The sequence below is a fragment of the Mangifera indica genome, chromosome 6 (genome assembly GCF_011075055.1).
Source record: "Mangifera indica cultivar Alphonso chromosome 6, CATAS_Mindica_2.1, whole genome shotgun sequence".
Taxonomy (NCBI): domain Eukaryota; kingdom Viridiplantae; phylum Streptophyta; class Magnoliopsida; order Sapindales; family Anacardiaceae; genus Mangifera; species Mangifera indica.
In genome coordinates this window covers 289,611-307,386 of record NC_058142.1, presented here as the reverse complement: position 1 = coordinate 307,386, position 17,776 = coordinate 289,611, and the positions used below count along the sequence as shown (strand labels likewise).

The window sequence follows — 17,776 nt, the reverse complement described above, 5'->3', positions numbered from 1 at the left end:
AAAATCTAGAAATGAACAAAAGATGTATATATCACATATCAAAACTCATATGAAAAACATTTGAAAACACAGAGTAATCATATACAACTATACAATTATCTGAAGAAGGCCAAAAGTCAACAATAACATATGACAGTACGCATGTAACATAAACCAGAGATAACTTACTCTAGCCTAGATCTATCTTCATTGACCTAACCCTGCCTCGCAGCTACCTCGATCACTTATACCTGCAATCATGAAAGAAAAAGAAGTGAGAGATAAGAACACTTAGTAAGGGGAAATAATTAAGTAAACTATCTCATTTCCTGTTCTAAATCATTCTCAGGACTCAATCTCATAACTTAACCTCCGCAAGGAATCGAGGGGATAATCTAGTTCATTTTTTACTATTTGGGTCACACTTTGTCCTATTTAGTGTCCATTTGATATTTTTTTAAAGCTAATTATAGAGATTTGACACTTTTCTAAGCTTGAGCTCTTTTTCTTTCTCTCACTACACTATTTCTAAATCTAAATTGTATTCTACTACGAGCAGACCCTACTACGGGTCTATGTCCTATGGATGTATCCTACTGCGGACGTGCCCTACTATCTCACTACACTCATGATTCATCAGATAAGACAACCAAAATGTGAGACGAAATTAGTGGAAAAAAATTGTATTTACTGTTTATTTGGGTAAGACAGTCTTTTTGTTCATATAATTTAATAGTCCAAATGGTCTCTAATTCATACAAGTTATATATCATTGAAAAGAGGATTCAAAGAGCTTTCCAACAAGCTATAATAGCACTCATGATTCATTAGATAAGATAGTCAAAACATAGGACGAATTCAGTGGCAAAAAATTGTATTTACTATTTATTTGGTAAGTTAGTCTTTTTGTTCATACAATTTAATGGTCTAAACGGTCTCTAATTCATACAAGCTATATAGCATTAAAATGAGGATTTATAGAGCTTTTCGACAAGCTATAATGACACTCATGATTCATCAGATAAGACAGTCAAAATATGGGACAAACTCAATGGTAAAATTGTAAATATTATTCAACTCTTTGTCATGAACAAAGTTACGCACATAGATATCCCAAATGACACAACAACATTTCTCAACTTCAAAATCATCATTTATAACATAGAGTCAATGAACCAAAAGTATAAAATATGAAATATACTAAGGATGATTTCACCTACCTTATTTTAAGCCAATATTTGTTAAGTTAGTTCCTTTCTTTTTGTCTTCCTTCTTTGATCATCAAAACTATCTTCAATCTACACCAAAACACACTAACATCTTCATATAACATGCATCCAATAGATATAAACATAAGTAAAGGAAAAAGAAAGAGATCTTTTGATTACTAAGACTCCCAAAGTGTTTTTTCTTCTTTTCTTTTCTTACTTTTCTTTCAAAACTCTTCAAGTCATCCACTTTCCTTCAAAAAACAAAGAAAAAACATGAAGAAGGCTACTTTTTTCCGGAAGAGACGAGAGAAGATGATGGAAAAGGCATAAGTTCTCCTTTTTTTTGTCTTTTATCTCTTTATATACATACTTACTTTTTAAAAATATACATATATACATATATATAGGGGTGTTCAAAACCGGTTAACCGAACCGCTTTGCCCATTTTTTGAACTGAACCGAATTTTTGGTTTGAAAAAAATCATGAACCGAAACCGAACCGATTTAAAAATTAACTGATTTTGAACCGAACCGAATTTTCGGTTAACCAATTTTTGAACCGAATTTTAAAAATTATCATATTTTATTATTTTTTTCTAATTTTTTGAAAATTTATTCAATATTCTATTAATATTTTATTAAATTTTTATTCGATTTTTTAAAAAACGGTTCGGTTCGGTTAACCGGTTTTAAAAATTTGGCAAACCGGTAACCGAACCAAAAATTCGGTTTTTATATATTTTTGAACCGATATCCGAACCGATTTTTCGAATAACCTATTTTTTGGTTAGGGTTTCGGTTTAAAAATCGGTTCGATTCGGTTATCGGATAATTTTGAACACCCCTACATATATACATATATATATATATATATATATATATACACACATACATATATATATATATACACACATATATATATATATATACATATATATATATATATATATACACACACACACATATATATACACACACATATATATATATATACACACATATATATATATATACACACACACATATATATATATACACACACACATATATATATATATATATACATATATACACATATATATACATATATACATATGTATATACATATATACATATGTATATATATACATTTAAACATATATATTTAAAACTAGAAATGTCTCAAAGTAATGTCAAAAGACATAAATGCCCCTGAAACGTACCTAAGGGTATTACATGAATATGAAACGTCAATTTTATACCTATCAGTGATGTCAATAATGATCTATTTAGGTCGATAAATTCGATTACTTAACACAAACTTTGATCTTATTAATTGACCTAAAGCTCGGGCCTCAGCTTATCTGTGATGTGGTATTATCTGATCAACTAACCATGTATGAATTGGATTTGACTTTTCTTCCCGTTAAATACTATTGGCATTTTTCATCGTAACACTTAATCTTCCATCACCCCATATCAGACTTAAACACTTTGTATTGAAATCCTCTCTCCTTAGCAAATTGGTCTACTACATCTTTCAGGTGTTTTTTGTAATGAAACATGTCACCAAGTTTTACAACATTCCCCTATTAGATCAATCTTACACCACTTAATAATGTTGAAGGTTGTGGATAAAAATCAGAAAGTCATTTAAACGGATCATGGGGACATTGTCAAAAATGGTCTTGAATAATTTTTGTCACCCATAATAGGATCTTCAAGTTACAAACTATTTATATCATAGGTAATAGGTGACATATCCTCAAACTCTGCCTCATCAAGAAGAATATCAGTCATCTCATTCTTGTCAAAATCACCCCAGTTGGGAACCATTTCTTTGTCTCTATGAGTCTATTCATCAGCAATATAAAATACATCATTATTGAAATCAATCAAGCCTTCTTAATCAAATTCTTTTTTCACTTCACCAATTTTTTTTCTTCTTCTTGTCCTTCGATTAGGGTACATGTAACAAAAATAGGAACATATTCTTTAAAGTATTGAGACATGTCAATAAGGCCTTGGACATGTTCATCATTTTTTATCTTTACAAGGCAGTCAAATTCATACATAGTTTAATGTAGTTTTTGATTGAATCAATACCATAATATTCACTCAAAAATTGGATAAATCCCTCAAATGTTGTTCCAGAGGAAACTTTTACCAATTATTTGCAACCTCTAATATACTTCTTTGTGTTCTCATCACATTAGATTCATTCTCATTGGAAACGAACAAAAGCATAACCAATCATTTTAATTATCAATCCTATAATGAAAAATTTTGGGAAAAAATTAAACACTTATAAGAAAAAAAAATCCACAATAATCACTTATTTATATATATGCCACTTCTAATTTTTCAAAATGTCTTTATCTATTCTTAACATTTCATTTAAAACCATCTTATAATGTTTAATATCAAAATATCTCCATACTTTTTTAACATTTTATTTAATCTCTTATAATTATCTAACATTTTATTTAATACCCCATATGTTGTCTTGTATCGAAATGAATCTATTTAATACTAATATTTTATTTAAAACCGTCTTACAATGTTTAATATCAAAATACCTCTATATTTTTCTAACATTTTATTTAACCTTCTATAATAATGTAACATTTCATTTAACATCCTTATATATTGTCTTGTATTAAAATACATCTATTTATTCCTAATATTTCATTTAAAACCTTTTTACAATGTTTAATATTAAAATGCCCCTTATATTTTTCTAACATTTCATTTAACCCCTATATTTTTCTAATATTTTATTTAACACTCTCATAATTTTTCTTATATTAAAATACATTTACATACTCCTAACATTTCATTTAAAACCGTCTTACAATATTTAATATCAAAATACCCCATATTTTTTTAAAATTTTATTTAACCCCCTATAATTATTTAATATTTTTTCAACACCTTCATATATTGTCTTGTATTGAAATACATCTATATATTTCTAACATTTCATTTAAAACCGTCTTACAATGTTTAATATCAAAATGCCCCCATATTTTTTAAAAATTTTATCTAACCTCTTATAATTATCTAACATTTTTTCAATATCTTCATATGTTGTCTTGTATTAAAATACATCTATCTATTCCTAATATTTTATTTAAAACCTTCTTACAATGTTTAATATCAAAATATCTGTCATATTTTTTTAATATTTTGTTTAACTCCTAAATTATTATCAAATATTCAAATCCCCCCTTACATAAAATAGAAACTAGATTTAACAAATAAAATTAAGTTTTGAGTTAAGATTTGTATAAATGTATTTTTCTTACGAATTAAATTTTTTTATTCGAATTTAGAAATACAAATTTTTTTCTTCTGAACAAACCCGCAGTATTAAATATTGAGTTAACTTGAGAATGAAAGTGAGTGTTTAAATGATATGAGAAATATATGTAAGTGAGGGGTTTATATAGAAGTGATGAAGGGTAGTTTTAGTATTTTAAAAAACATATAAGACATTTTTGCTTAGGAATAGAAAAAGTGGGCATTTTTTGCATAGAAATAGGAAAAATGGGCATTTTTGCTTAAAAAGGGGCAAAATGGCCATTTATTTTAATTTTCCAAAAACAAATCTTATTAAATAATATGTAAACTCTTAAACTGTCAAAGTATGTTCTAAGTGGAAAAAATTAAAAAAAGAAGAGAATAATAAATTGTGTTACCAAAATAGATAATATATGGACATTAAGAGGTGCTATTAGAATAAACTATTATATTAACCTTTTGATAATATTGTGTATCAATTAGAACAAGTTTGAGTTGACCCCATATTGAACTTATCTCAAATTGAATCCACCTTAGGAAAACTTTTTGTATAAATGAGATTGAACACCATGGAATTAAACCATTTCTTTTTGTTATAATATAATTTTCCAGGGTCATTGAGGAGATGACTTTGAATTTCGTTTCCAATTTTCTAATTTTTAATATGAAATTAAGATCATTAAGAGATATATCTTCTACTTAAAGATCAAATAATTGGGGTGTGCCCAATGTTGTCAGTTTATGTGTCATAGTCAGTTTCCAATAATCAACTCTATTTCTAATCACCAATTCAAGTTATTTTCATGAATTAATGTTTTGCTTTTTGTTAGATTTCGTGGGTTGATGTGGAAATCCCACCCTTTGGTTGGAGTACTATAAATATTCAACTGATTTTGTACTGCCCCCGTGACCATATTTTCTGGGTCAATTAGCATGTTATTTAAGTAACTTAATTATCATAATAATGACATATTAAGTTTGTCCATTTGTAAAGGTGGATTCAACCATATCAGGAGATATCAGGAGCTTCAAGTTGACAACTTAATTTGTTTTTTCTTAAATGATTTACTCTATCGATGATATTCTAGTGTTATTATATACAAACTTAAATAAGTTTTAAATAAATATTATAAAATATTCAATCCAGATAATTAAAGAGGAATGAGTTTAAGAAATACTAAACCTCCCCACCTATCACAAAATGACCTTCTATAATGACCATTGTAATACTCCGTCCTATATAAGTATCTTGTGTAGTTTAATTATAACAAGTTTAGTAGATGATTTGTCTTTAGGCTTAATATCTAAGTTTTTCTTCTTATCATCAATTGATTTATCCTCTTTTTTTGGTTTTTAAAGTGATTTTTTGATCATTTATCATCTTTGTTTTTTCTCAGTTGGTTTGATTTCTGTACTTATGATTGACTAACCACCCTTGCAACAGATCTTTTCCATATTTTGTTTAGACAATAACAACACGTCATTTTATATTGATTACGGTTAACATTAATTGTAATAATAGATTAGCTGAATGACAATTTATTGATGAGTTTAAAGTATAATACATTTATAGATAATGATTTGGATAAACTGAATCACCCAGACTTCTAAACAATATTAGTATGAGTTTTAAGATTTATTTGACAGTCTGCTATGCATTGGTTATGAGATGTCACTGTGCTATTCTTCTCATTGTAAACCTGATCTTAAACTTGTATATTATATCAAAGTTGATGAGAATCAGTCAAATCAAATGGCTTACATTTTCAGAAGAGGGACTGGCGGGGGATTTTGCACAACGCACTACTTTCTTGACTTTTTGAAGCACATTAGGTCAACTTTTATCACCGTTAACTAACAATTTCATGCAGATATAATCATGGCTTAATTGCAGATTAATTTTATTCATGACCTCAGTAAAAACGATATCGATCGCGATAGTCAAGCACATGACATTCATAGCAATGAATATATCAAGCATTAATCCAGTTACATAACTGGGCAAAATGAAGGATTTCCGCAATGACACGGTCCGCAACAGTAGCTACAGTAATTCGGGTAGCAAGGTGGGTAATAGGGTGTAGGGCAAATCAGGTAGCAAGGTGGGTAACAGGGTTTGGGGTAACTCGGGCAGCAAGGTGAGTAACAGCGTGCTGGTGGAGGAGGCTCGCAGTGTGGCTTGCATGGTGGTGAAGGAGGAGGCTTGCATGGTGGTGAAGGAGTAGGCTTGCAGCATGGTGGTGAAGGAGTAGGCTTGCAGCATGGTGGTGAAGGAGTCTGCTTGCAGCATGGTGGTGAAGGAGTCTGCTTGCAGCATGGTGGTGAAGGAGTCTGCTTGCAGCATGGTGGTGAAGGAGTCTGCTTGCAGCATGGCTCGCAGTGTTTTTCTGTTGGATTCTTGTCCTTCGCCGGAGTATCCTTAGGATTTCCCGGAGTATCCTTAGGATTTCCCGGAGTATCCTCAGGCTTGCCCTTTTCTTGTTCCTTCTTCTTGGGCTTGATTTCGATACTCTTGATTGCTTTACAGCCTTTGCAGCGTATCTTTTGCATGAGTCTTTCAGGACAGGAGCTCACCACTGTTATCGTCACTGTGTTTTGCTTCTCGTCGTAAACTTGGTCTCGTATCTCTATCCATTCCCACCTCCCAAAAGTTGAGAATCAAGCGTGTAATACTATAAAGAAGGAAACAGAAGGAGAGAAACTTACCGGGAAATTTACAGAGAAGTTTCTTCACTTTCTTGCGACACTTACAACACTGCAGGTCAACAACTTTCAGCTCCATTATCGTAGGCTGCAAAGATTACAGATAAGAAAAACAATTAAGATTGTTGATATCTCAGAAAAATAAGAATTTAAGAAAACAAACCTCTGCCATCTGTGTGAGTGCTGAGATCTGAAACTCCGAGCTCAAATAAATAAGAGTTATGGATGAAATAGTTGGGGAGAGAATTGAAGAATCTTATGTGCTAGGTGATTGATATTGATTGGACTGACGTTGAACAATAATCAAACTACCTTTTTTAGGTGGGGATTGTGCAGATTATAAGTAAGGAAAAGTCTTAGTCTTGATCACATGTTATCCGTACAATGTGATAAATGTTGACATGGAAATCCCACCCTTTGGTTGAAGGACACTTAGAGATGATGATTTGCATAGCCAGTATTACCCAGAATTTTAAACAATTTTATTAGTGTAAGTTTAAGATTTTATTAGACAATCTGCTATGTGTTATTCTTCTCATTGTAAACTTGTATATTTTATCCAAGTTTATGAGACTCAAATGGTTTACATTTTCAGAAGAGGGGCTGACGGGGTACTTTCTTAACTTTTGGCACCACTTTAGGTCAACTTGTTGTTAACATAAGCTACTATTATTATTTTTCAGCAGAAAATACGGATAAATGGTAAAAGAGTTTATCTCGTCAGCTGATGTTCTCCAACTGACGTAATTCCTTTGATTTTACTCTTCACAACCACCTTTTTCCGTGCATCCACATCATCACCATCATTCATCTAATTTCCGTGCCAACTTGAGTCCTCCATTATTAAAATTCTACTTCACTCTTCACAGCCACCTTTTCCCTATCGTTTTCTCATATTAAATCATTTAAATTTAATATATAATACTGCAATAAAATAATTTTAAATTATAAATAAAATAATATTTAATTATATAATAATATAAATATTTATAATATTTATATTTAAAATCATGTCAAATTTAGTATAGACTTAATCTTAGATTGAAAACATAATATCTATCTTGAATTTATCTAAATCAATATATATACAATTTTATCAAAAGGGGTTTTGATAATATGAATAATACTTTGAAAAAGGTAAATAATATTATTAGAGAGATAAATTATATAATTAGATAGATAAATGAATCAAACTCAAACTAAACTGTCAAATAAAAATTTTAACTCAAAATCAAATAATTCGAACTAAATCAAACTATAGATTCTAATTTGAATTCATGTTATACTTGTGCTTGTACATGTTGTTGGTACCCGTAGGATTACTTATGTTAATTAAACCATTGGCTACTTAATCCATTAATCCTAAGCTAGCTCCTGCATGCGTGTTAGTGGGTGGCTATATATCCATCTTCCCGTTCGCATTGCTTATGTAAAGTCTTTTTTATTGGTAACGTATAAAGAGTAAGTTAATTATGAAAGTTAGCAAATTGAAGCATAAATAAATTAAGGTGTGATGGGTGACCTGAGTCAACCACTAATCAAATGTAGGGTAGCGACATCATTAATAAAACAACTTATAGGCGCACATGGTTGATGGAGCTGCAAATTATATACAACTTTATTTATTAGTGGCCTCGACTGCTAGTCTAGACATGGGTACTTATAGGCGCACATGCTCTTGGGCCTCACCCCCACCGTCCAAGAATTCCATGTCTTATTATTCGAAAGGACCATTAAAATTGATGTGGAGGTCTTACCTATCAATAATGCGTTTTTATCATCTTTTAAATAAATCAATTGATAGAGTTTTGAAAAATAGTTAGGAATGAATTTGTTTAACTTAATATTAACAACATAATTTTCTTAGGTTTCACCAGTACTTTTTTTTTGTTTTCCCAACCGATATGTTAATTAAAACACCAATAATTACATGTTTTATTATTGTGAGGACCATTAAAATTGATGTCAAAATCTTACCTACCAAACCAATTATGCATCTTTATCATCTTCTAAACAGGTCAATTGGTGGAATATTGGAATACAGCTAGCTAGGGATAAATTTGTTTAAATTAATGTTAACAATATATTAAATTAAATTTTTACACAATTTAAGATTTATAATTTTACTCTTTAACACTTTCATCCAACTCCAGACCCACCGTAAACATTTTATGTAAAGTAGCTAAGGACCCACCACCGGAGAATGGTTAATGTTTCAGGTTTGACTCCATGTTGTGCATAAATTCAAACCTTAAGGGATCGTTTGGTTTCAATTTTTAAAGATTATCTTAGTAATCTATTTTTTATTTTTTATTTAATTTATCAATAATATTTTACTATTAAAACTAATATGACAGGTAATATAAATGATAATCTAATTACCACCTTCACCTTAGGTATTTAAAGATTATTAAGGTAATCTTGATTTCATTATAATTATATTATTATTTACTAATTTTTTGAGACAAAAATAAATTTATTTTTAATTAATATGATAAATAATATAAAAAATATTTAAAAATAATTATATTTAAAGACATTTAAATAAAATAATTTACTAATAATTTTTTATTATCTTTAACCAAACACAATAATTATTTATACCTATCAAATTTTATCAAACATAATAATTATTTATAACTATTAATCTTTTAAGTAATCTATCTCCAAAATAATCTTTTTATTTTGATAATAAAATATTACCTAAATTAAACACCTTTAAGGCCTTTTTATATGTACAGTAAATTACATTATTGAAGTCTTTTTGGTAGATATGTCTGTGGACAGGGTGGAATAGTGTCTTAATTGGCACAGCCCACTGGGCTCATAGAGTGTGTCGGGCCAAAGCCCATGAAATTGTGCAGACGGTCATGTTTGTTAATTGAATGAGACACTAGCCCTAGGGAACGAAAAAATGAAATTATATTTTTATTAATTGATAATTGTTTGTTTGTGGTATAAAACTTTTTCAGCCTTATTATTATCCTAGCCAAAATTTTGTATTAAAAACCAAACTATATTTCCCCAGTGCCTGAAGACGATGACAAATCATGCTTCCACCACCTTTACGTTTTACATGATCGTGCAAGCTAAGCTGCATTAGGATTTTCATCGCTAAAGTAATCGCATCTATTTACTCTGTAACAATTGCCGCCACCCCAGCTATCATACACTGGCCTTTCGTAATATCCATCATAATATCTTCGCCTTCCATACTGGCCGCCTACTTGGTAACATGGCCCCCCTCCGCTTCTCTCGTAGCATTCCCTGCAACACATTGCAACTGGGTTCCGATAAGCCGCCGGTAGGGAGCATAGCAATCGTTCAGGCGCCTCGGCCGCCGGGTTTGGTGGGTCAGCAAAAGTAACCTTACGCTTGTCTTGTTTTGGCGGCTCTGCAGGCCCTGGAGAAGGCTCAGGAGCAGGGGCTGTTAGTTTCTCTTTTGGCTTTTCAGGCTCATTTGGCATCTGAGGTTCTTTCGGAGGTATAATTTCAATACTCTTGATGGAACTACCACCTTTGGAGGAAATCTTTTGCTTCATCTTCTCAGGACTGCAACACACAACTTTGATCGTCACTGTGTTCTGATTCTCATCATAAACCTGGTTTCTGATCTTGTTCATAAAAATCAAACATCCCTTCCACATTAAACACATACATACTTCAAATTCATTAACAAAAGTAATTAATAATCAGAATCAAGGACACCCACCTGGGAATTTACACAGCACTTTTTTCACTTTCCTGCAGCACTCGCTACATTGAAGGTCAACCTTTAACACCACTATCGCAACTTTCTGCAACAACATTAACAATATTAACAAATTAATGAGACGGCCATGGTTAAAATTATAATAAAGATAAGACAATGCAAACCTTCTCCCCCATGGCTGGCTCGTTGGCTGGTGGGGCTGCTAAGATCTGAGTCTGAAGTCTGAACCTCGCTTTCAGAATATTTATTCTGTTGACTTTGATTAATTAGTGAGAGTAAGATGCCATGAATGGAAGCTTTCTGAAAGATTAAGCTAAAATCGATGCCTATATACTATTGAAAGGTGATTTCATATGAATTCAGGTTTGGAAGGTGTGGGCAGTAATTGGCGATTGTATATCTCTTGGTTGTTGGTATAATTGCTTGCCATTTGAACAGAAATACCAAATCTTCACTAATGGGAAAATACATAATGCAATAATGGGAAAGTTTCAAGATTTTATTAAGGTTTATAGGGTGGTAGATTTAGATTCTTCACTGAGCTCAACGGGTGGAGATTGAGAATGCTTCAATACGGGCCGAGCATTGGTCACAATTACAACGGTAGGCCAGCTTCAATCTTAGCTTTAGCCCTGTATTGTATACCCTATGGACTTGCCAACGGGCTGACCCTGCCAAAGCCCAAAGGTAAATATTGATTTGAGATGACAAGAGAATACTATTATTTATGCCAAAGATTGGATTTGAGCAAAACTGTGTATGAAGAAGAGTTGGTTCAAGTTTGGTTGGTGAGTTGACAATAAGTTCACTAGATAAGAATTAAAAAAATGTTGTTAAAGATTAAAAGAGAAGACAAATCATTGAAAAAAATTAGAATGATCATCAAAAAAAATAAATTTGTTATTGCATTTTTGATAAGTTAACCAAGTTGAGCTAAAATTAATCTATTCAAACTGATCTTAAACTAACTCGTCTAAATCCATGCGTATTTATGCCCAAAAATGACTAATGGATTTCTGAAAGGTTGGTCAATAAACATTAAGATAAAGGCTACCTTTTACAACATCTCTCCAGGAAACTCCAACAATTCATTCTTATCCTGGATATCATATCTTTAAATCTAAAGGACATTACTTATAATTTCAGTTACTGTATGTATAGCATCTCCAGGACAATCCCAACTTTTCCCATTTATACAAGAACTTGTATGCATACAGGGAAGTTGACTGATTCAGTTTACTTTCTTTCATGATTGGACCAGAAGGACCAACTGTAACTGGGGGCCAACACAACCCAATAATTAGTACGCTGTACGAATCAAATTTGGTCATTGTGAGGAGACTCTTCAACTATAAGGCCAAATGCTGTTAAATTTTCTAGGTGGTGTCCTGTCAGGTTTCACCTTTCAAGAATTCTATCTACACCAACTATATTTATCTTCAATCTTTTAACCTTTTACCCACGCCAAGGGCTCTTTTCTTGCTCTTCGTCTTGCGTAAAACTATCGTTATTGGCTTTTGCTTTCAGGATTCCATTGTAACATTTCAGAATCATCTTTTGATCCATGGAAAGTGCACCTCCTTAATTCAAAGACTAAGTGATTTTTGAGATAATAAACTTGCAGCAATTGGTATTTAAATAGGTTTCCAATGTGGAGCAAATTTTGCAAGCTAGGTCTAGATTTGATGAATGAAAATGTTTGGAATATTATAAAAGTCCTAAGTTTCAGTCAGTCTTATTTTGGTAACATGGATTAATACGATAGGACTACATTTATGTCAGAATTGGGCTTCTGGCGTCAACTTGGTTCAAGTGAAGACACCAATTTAATCAATCAATCACCTTTTATTCTTCATTGGAGGATAGATGATGATAATGCTTATCTACACAGAAAGGCATTCAATGAGTGGTTGAAAATCAAAATGGGTTCCATTTTCCCCACTGTTCAAGGTACTCGGCAGCCTTGCCTTTCCAAGCTGATCAACATTGTTTTTACCTTTTCGTATCATTCTTTTCCATACTCACAAATCTGACAAACTTAACCACCTTATTCACATGTGTAATGTATTTGGAATAAAATAAAAAGAAAACATAGGAAATCTTACATATAAAAGGAAGAACGTACTAGTAGAGATATGCTTTCCTACAACTATTTCAGCATCCCTATATATTAAATAAATAAAAATAGTCCGATGAGAGAATCTAAAAGAATTGAATGCAAAAATATAATGTATGAATTTGAATTGCATCTGTATATATGAAGTCAATTGATGACCCTTTTGTCCTCAACCTTTAATACAAAGCACCATTATGATCCCCACAACAACTTATGAAATGAAGGGTATTTACGTCTAATTTTACTATTTCTTCTTATTATGTTTAATAAAACATTGTCTTTTCAACTAAAATTAATCATTTCAGTCAAAAGAAAATATTGATTTAGTGGCCAATTATACACCAACGACAACATATAAATTATGAGTCTAAACTACGGTGAAATTTTACTAGTAATTTCACCCGTCCTTTAAATACTCTTCCTCTCTTCCCTCCCACCAAAGACCACAAGAGAGAGAGATAAAAAAAGCAAACTTCTGCTTTGAGCGTCTTCAGACTTCATAGAAAATGGGTGAGGTAAGTGTACTAATACTCTCTAGAGCGCTCTAGCTGCCCTTTCTTTTGAGTTTCATTAAATAAGTTTAACTTCGTGTTTGTGTGTGGTATATATAGGAGAAGAAGGAGGAGGAGGTGAAGAAGAAGGAGAAAGAGGAAAACAAGGACGAAAAGAAGGAAGAAGAGAAGAAAGAAGAAGAGACTCCAGAGATTGTGCTCAAAGTTGACATGCATTGTCAAGCTTGTGCTCGCAAAGTTGCAAGAGCCTTGAAGGGATTCGAAGGTTTTAAATAATTTAACTACTATGTGTCCATGAATCTTATAATAAGTTTCTATAACCTCGTAAAAAATCACATTACAACGTTAACCGTATTATTAACACTATTTGCATGGGAATTAATTGTTCTTAATTATGTAATTAATGTTAATGAGATGTTTACAGGAGTGGAGGAGGTGAGTGCAGATAGCAAGGCGAGTAAAGTGGTGGTGAAAGGCAAAGGAGCAGACCCCATTAAGGTTTGTCAAAGATTACAAAAGAAAAGTGGTAGAAAAGTTGAGCTAATTTCGCCTTTGCCTGACCCTCCAGAGGAGAAAAAGGAAGCACCAAAAGAAGCCAAAGAAGAGGTAATTATAATCAACCTCCACAATTCACTATCTTTTTTTATAATTTAATCACAATTTTATTAAAGTAGATGGTAACTTTTGTAGCCTTGTGATTGTTGCTGACACGAAAATGACAAAACGATTGAGCCGTAGACACATTTCACAAGAAGAGTCGACACTGTTTTAGGGTTTTGACCCCACAATTCTCTAACTTCATTTACTGTTCTGCATTATCAATGGGTCACGGGCTACCAGCTAGCTAACTACAAAGAAAGTACATACATCTCACCATGTCCACACAAAGTAAAATTGAATCACACAACATATGAAATTTTATTTATGCCACGATTATCGGTACCCCTTCCGTTAAAAAGTGAATTTCAATATTGTATTAATCTCATGTCAATATAACAAGGAAAAAATGAACAATTCATAAAATCATAATAAATTGTGTATCTAAAATTACCAATATTTTGACAATAAACAGACTATTAAACTAAAATGTTACAAAATCGTTTTGAGTTTTTTTTTTTTTAAGTAATTAATGGTAGGATAAATCTTAGTGAGAAGATCCTTGTTTGAAAATGTTAGAGATATTAGAGATGTATAGTCATCATGCATTGTTTGAGAATATTTAGACAAAATAAGTAAAACCACCTATTGATTGTGTAAACGGTATGTCTAAAACAAACATCACCTTAATAATGACCTAGATTATTAGAGGAAAGTTAATAGTGTAATGTTGTAATTGGGTATAAGAATATAACAAACAAATTTGATTTCGAGGCAGCATGCGGTTTGTCATGTTTAAAAGCTACTTTTATCGAGTGTACGACCACTTTGGCTGTTTATGGCCCACTTGAAAATCAACCTTGGTAAATCAACAGTTTGTTGTGTTTACAGCAAGGATTAATTTGTTTATTGCTTTAATTTGAGCAGTTAAATGTGATTAGAGATTCAGTAATTAATATTCCATCTTGTTTGTCTAAACTGGTGCAATGTAGCCTCCAGTTACTGCAACAGTTGTGTTGAATGTTCCAATGCATTGTGAAGCTTGTGCTCAAGTCTTACAGAAGCGTATAAGAAAAATTAAAGGTATCATAATTTCCCAAAATTTGATTAATTATTAGTAAAAATAATGTGATCAGTACATATTAATTCATTGTAATATATCTACATATGAAGGTGTTGAGTCAGTGGAAACCAACCTTGCCAATGGACATGCAATTGTAAAAGGTGTAGTTGATCCAGCAAAGCTGGTGGATGATGTGTACAAGAAGACCAGGAAGCCAGTTTCCATTGTGAAGAATGAGGAGAAGAAGGAGGCAGAGAAGAAAGAGGAGGAGAAAGACGGTGAAAAGAAAGACGATGGCGGGGGTGAGGAGGCCGGGAAAGGAGAGGATGAGAAGAAGCTTGAGATCAAGAGAAGTGAGTATTGGATGTCCAAGTACTATCTGGAGTATGCTTATTATGATCCTCCTCCTGATCAATTGTTTAGTGATGAGAATCCAAATGCATGCTTCATAATGTAATGTAACAATTAATCCGTGGATTAATTAATGTATTATTATAGTTAATTAGGTATGTGTGCATGCAGTTTTCTATGTGGTTAGGTTAAATTGTATGTGATAATAAGACGTGAGCTTGGCACAAACGGAGATCAAGGATTTAAGCGATCCTTCATGTTATTTTATTTGTAGTTATAGGCCTTGTTTCTTGTGAATATTTTGGGGTTATCATTTATGTATTCTTTTCTTATTGTTAATCAAGCAATTTATTTGCCTTGCCTACCTGTCCACAGTTGCCTTCGAGTTATCCAAGGTGAACGCCAGCTGATCTAAACTCAAGTTTGGCATAATTCAAATCCAATCTTAGATAAAATCCCTACAGATATTTACTAGGGGAAAAATAATTAAGAGGGTTTATATAATTTTGTTCCAAAGAATCTGCATGGCAATGAAAGAAAGATAAAGCTGTTAGCCCCATTAAAGATATATATACCAGTGGCGTGGTCAGAATTTTGAGATGTTAACTGTGCTATATATGTGCTTGGAGAAGATTTGCCGGCCAATCCAAGTCGCTAGTGGTCCTCGAATCTTTATCATTTAGAAGTCGGATATATAATGGCCTTGTGATTATGGCACTATATAATGGCCTGCGCGCACTTCCATTCAATATGCATGCATAGAGCTAGTGCAGTGCTGCCAGTATCCCAAAAAATTGACAGAAATCGGCTACTCACGCAATATCTGGCAATCGAAGTCTTCATAGACGTACCGGCCTGGGACCTTTTAAGTTCATATGAACCATTCACCTTCAGCAGATATGCCATTAATTTGTCTTTTACCTTACTTTAAATGACTGACCACTACTCCCTCTAGGGTCTTCCTCACTGGCCCCAAGGAGCAGATTAATTTTCAAAAGTAAATGATGTCATAGTTCTTTTTGGGTAATCGGAAAACATGGTTCAATCTTCCACGTTTAGTTGAAAATTATTTTTTTATTTTACCATATCTAAATTCAACATATTAAAAGGGTAAAATTTTGAATTTTAATTATTATATTAAATAAATAAAAATTTTAATTTGAAAATATAGTATTTACCATTCAAATTAAATCCTCTGATATCTTCCTCGATGGCCCAGCAAAATTGCTTGTTGTTCGCGAAAAAGGAACAAAACTGCTGTAAGTACCAATGTAGGAAGGGCATTGATGCTAGTTGGGAAGCTTGCTAGTCCTACTGTGATCTTGTGTGCATGTTTTCAGTGCAACTTTGTCAGGAAAAAACGATCAAAAGATTACAATCGTAAATTGTATCAAAAAACATACGGTATTTTCTCTCTGTCTGCGCCTTGGATGGGATGAACGATTAGATGGACCACAGATTTGCACATGATCATGAAAAGCAAAGCTAGCAGGCTCGTTCATTCACATTCTATGGCGTGTGGTGTGGTGGTGTGGTGGTACCACGGTGATGTTCATGTTCATTATCGATCAGCTTACAGTAAAGATTAAAAACTTGACTTTTGTATGCAATTGTGATCGGTCATTCTGTCTCAACTCAGTGGACTCATCTCCAAATGTGAACACCCTTTGGAAAATTGTGAAGAAGAACACAACATGACTAGCTTTTCAATCATTTCCAACCCAATTTATGATTATGACAAGCTTGGAGCTTTGCTCTTTTGTCTTTCTTTATTAATTCTCCAGCCTCTTTTATGGACAATATCTATCGATCAACAGTGTCCATAAGAAAAATGTTCTTCAATATCTCACATAAATCTTTCCTACACTCAATTATAATCTTCCCTACTCCACTGCGACCAAGTAATCAATGAACATTGAACCCAACATGGCAACACTATTGATTTATGCTTTTGTTTCTGTTAGCAAATATAATAATAATACTACTTGCATGCATTAACAATTGACACTGATACAAGTATATGTGTATGTGTGTATGTATATATGTATATATTATGTATAAATTTGTATGTCATAATCAATAAATATCACCTATGTGACGTGAGTACAATATCCATTTAGAGGATAACAAAATCATGTAAAACAAGAATTTCAAGTGATAGATAAGTCATATCTATCTGTTTCTTTATCTAGTTTAACTTGATAATGGAAAAATCAGATGAGGAGTCCCATAAAATTTTTAATTTTTTAT

General features: G+C 32.2%; 2 protein-coding genes across 2 annotated transcripts; one reads left to right on the top strand and one right to left on the bottom strand.

The window, feature by feature from the left end:
* Positions 1 to 6,158: 6,158 nt before the first annotated feature.
* LOC123218581 (extensin-like) lies at positions 6,159 to 7,477 on the bottom strand. Its single transcript, XM_044640076.1, has 3 exons — positions 7,339 to 7,477; positions 7,179 to 7,263; positions 6,159 to 7,099 (listed from the first exon to the last, which is right to left on the bottom strand). The coding sequence occupies exons 1-3, from the start codon at positions 7,345 to 7,347 to the stop codon at positions 6,462 to 6,464; spliced, it is 732 nt and encodes a 243-aa protein (XP_044496011.1). The 5' UTR covers positions 7,348 to 7,477; the 3' UTR covers positions 6,159 to 6,461.
* A 5,910-nt stretch (positions 7,478 to 13,387) lies between these two features.
* Positions 13,388 to 15,884, top strand: LOC123218439 (heavy metal-associated isoprenylated plant protein 7-like). Its single transcript, XM_044639898.1, has 5 exons — positions 13,388 to 13,518; positions 13,615 to 13,780; positions 13,940 to 14,121; positions 15,105 to 15,195; positions 15,286 to 15,884. Exons 1-5 carry the CDS (start codon positions 13,510 to 13,512, stop codon positions 15,630 to 15,632), a joined length of 795 nt encoding a protein of 264 aa, XP_044495833.1. The 5' UTR covers positions 13,388 to 13,509; the 3' UTR covers positions 15,633 to 15,884.
* Positions 15,885 to 17,776: the final 1,892 nt, after the last annotated feature.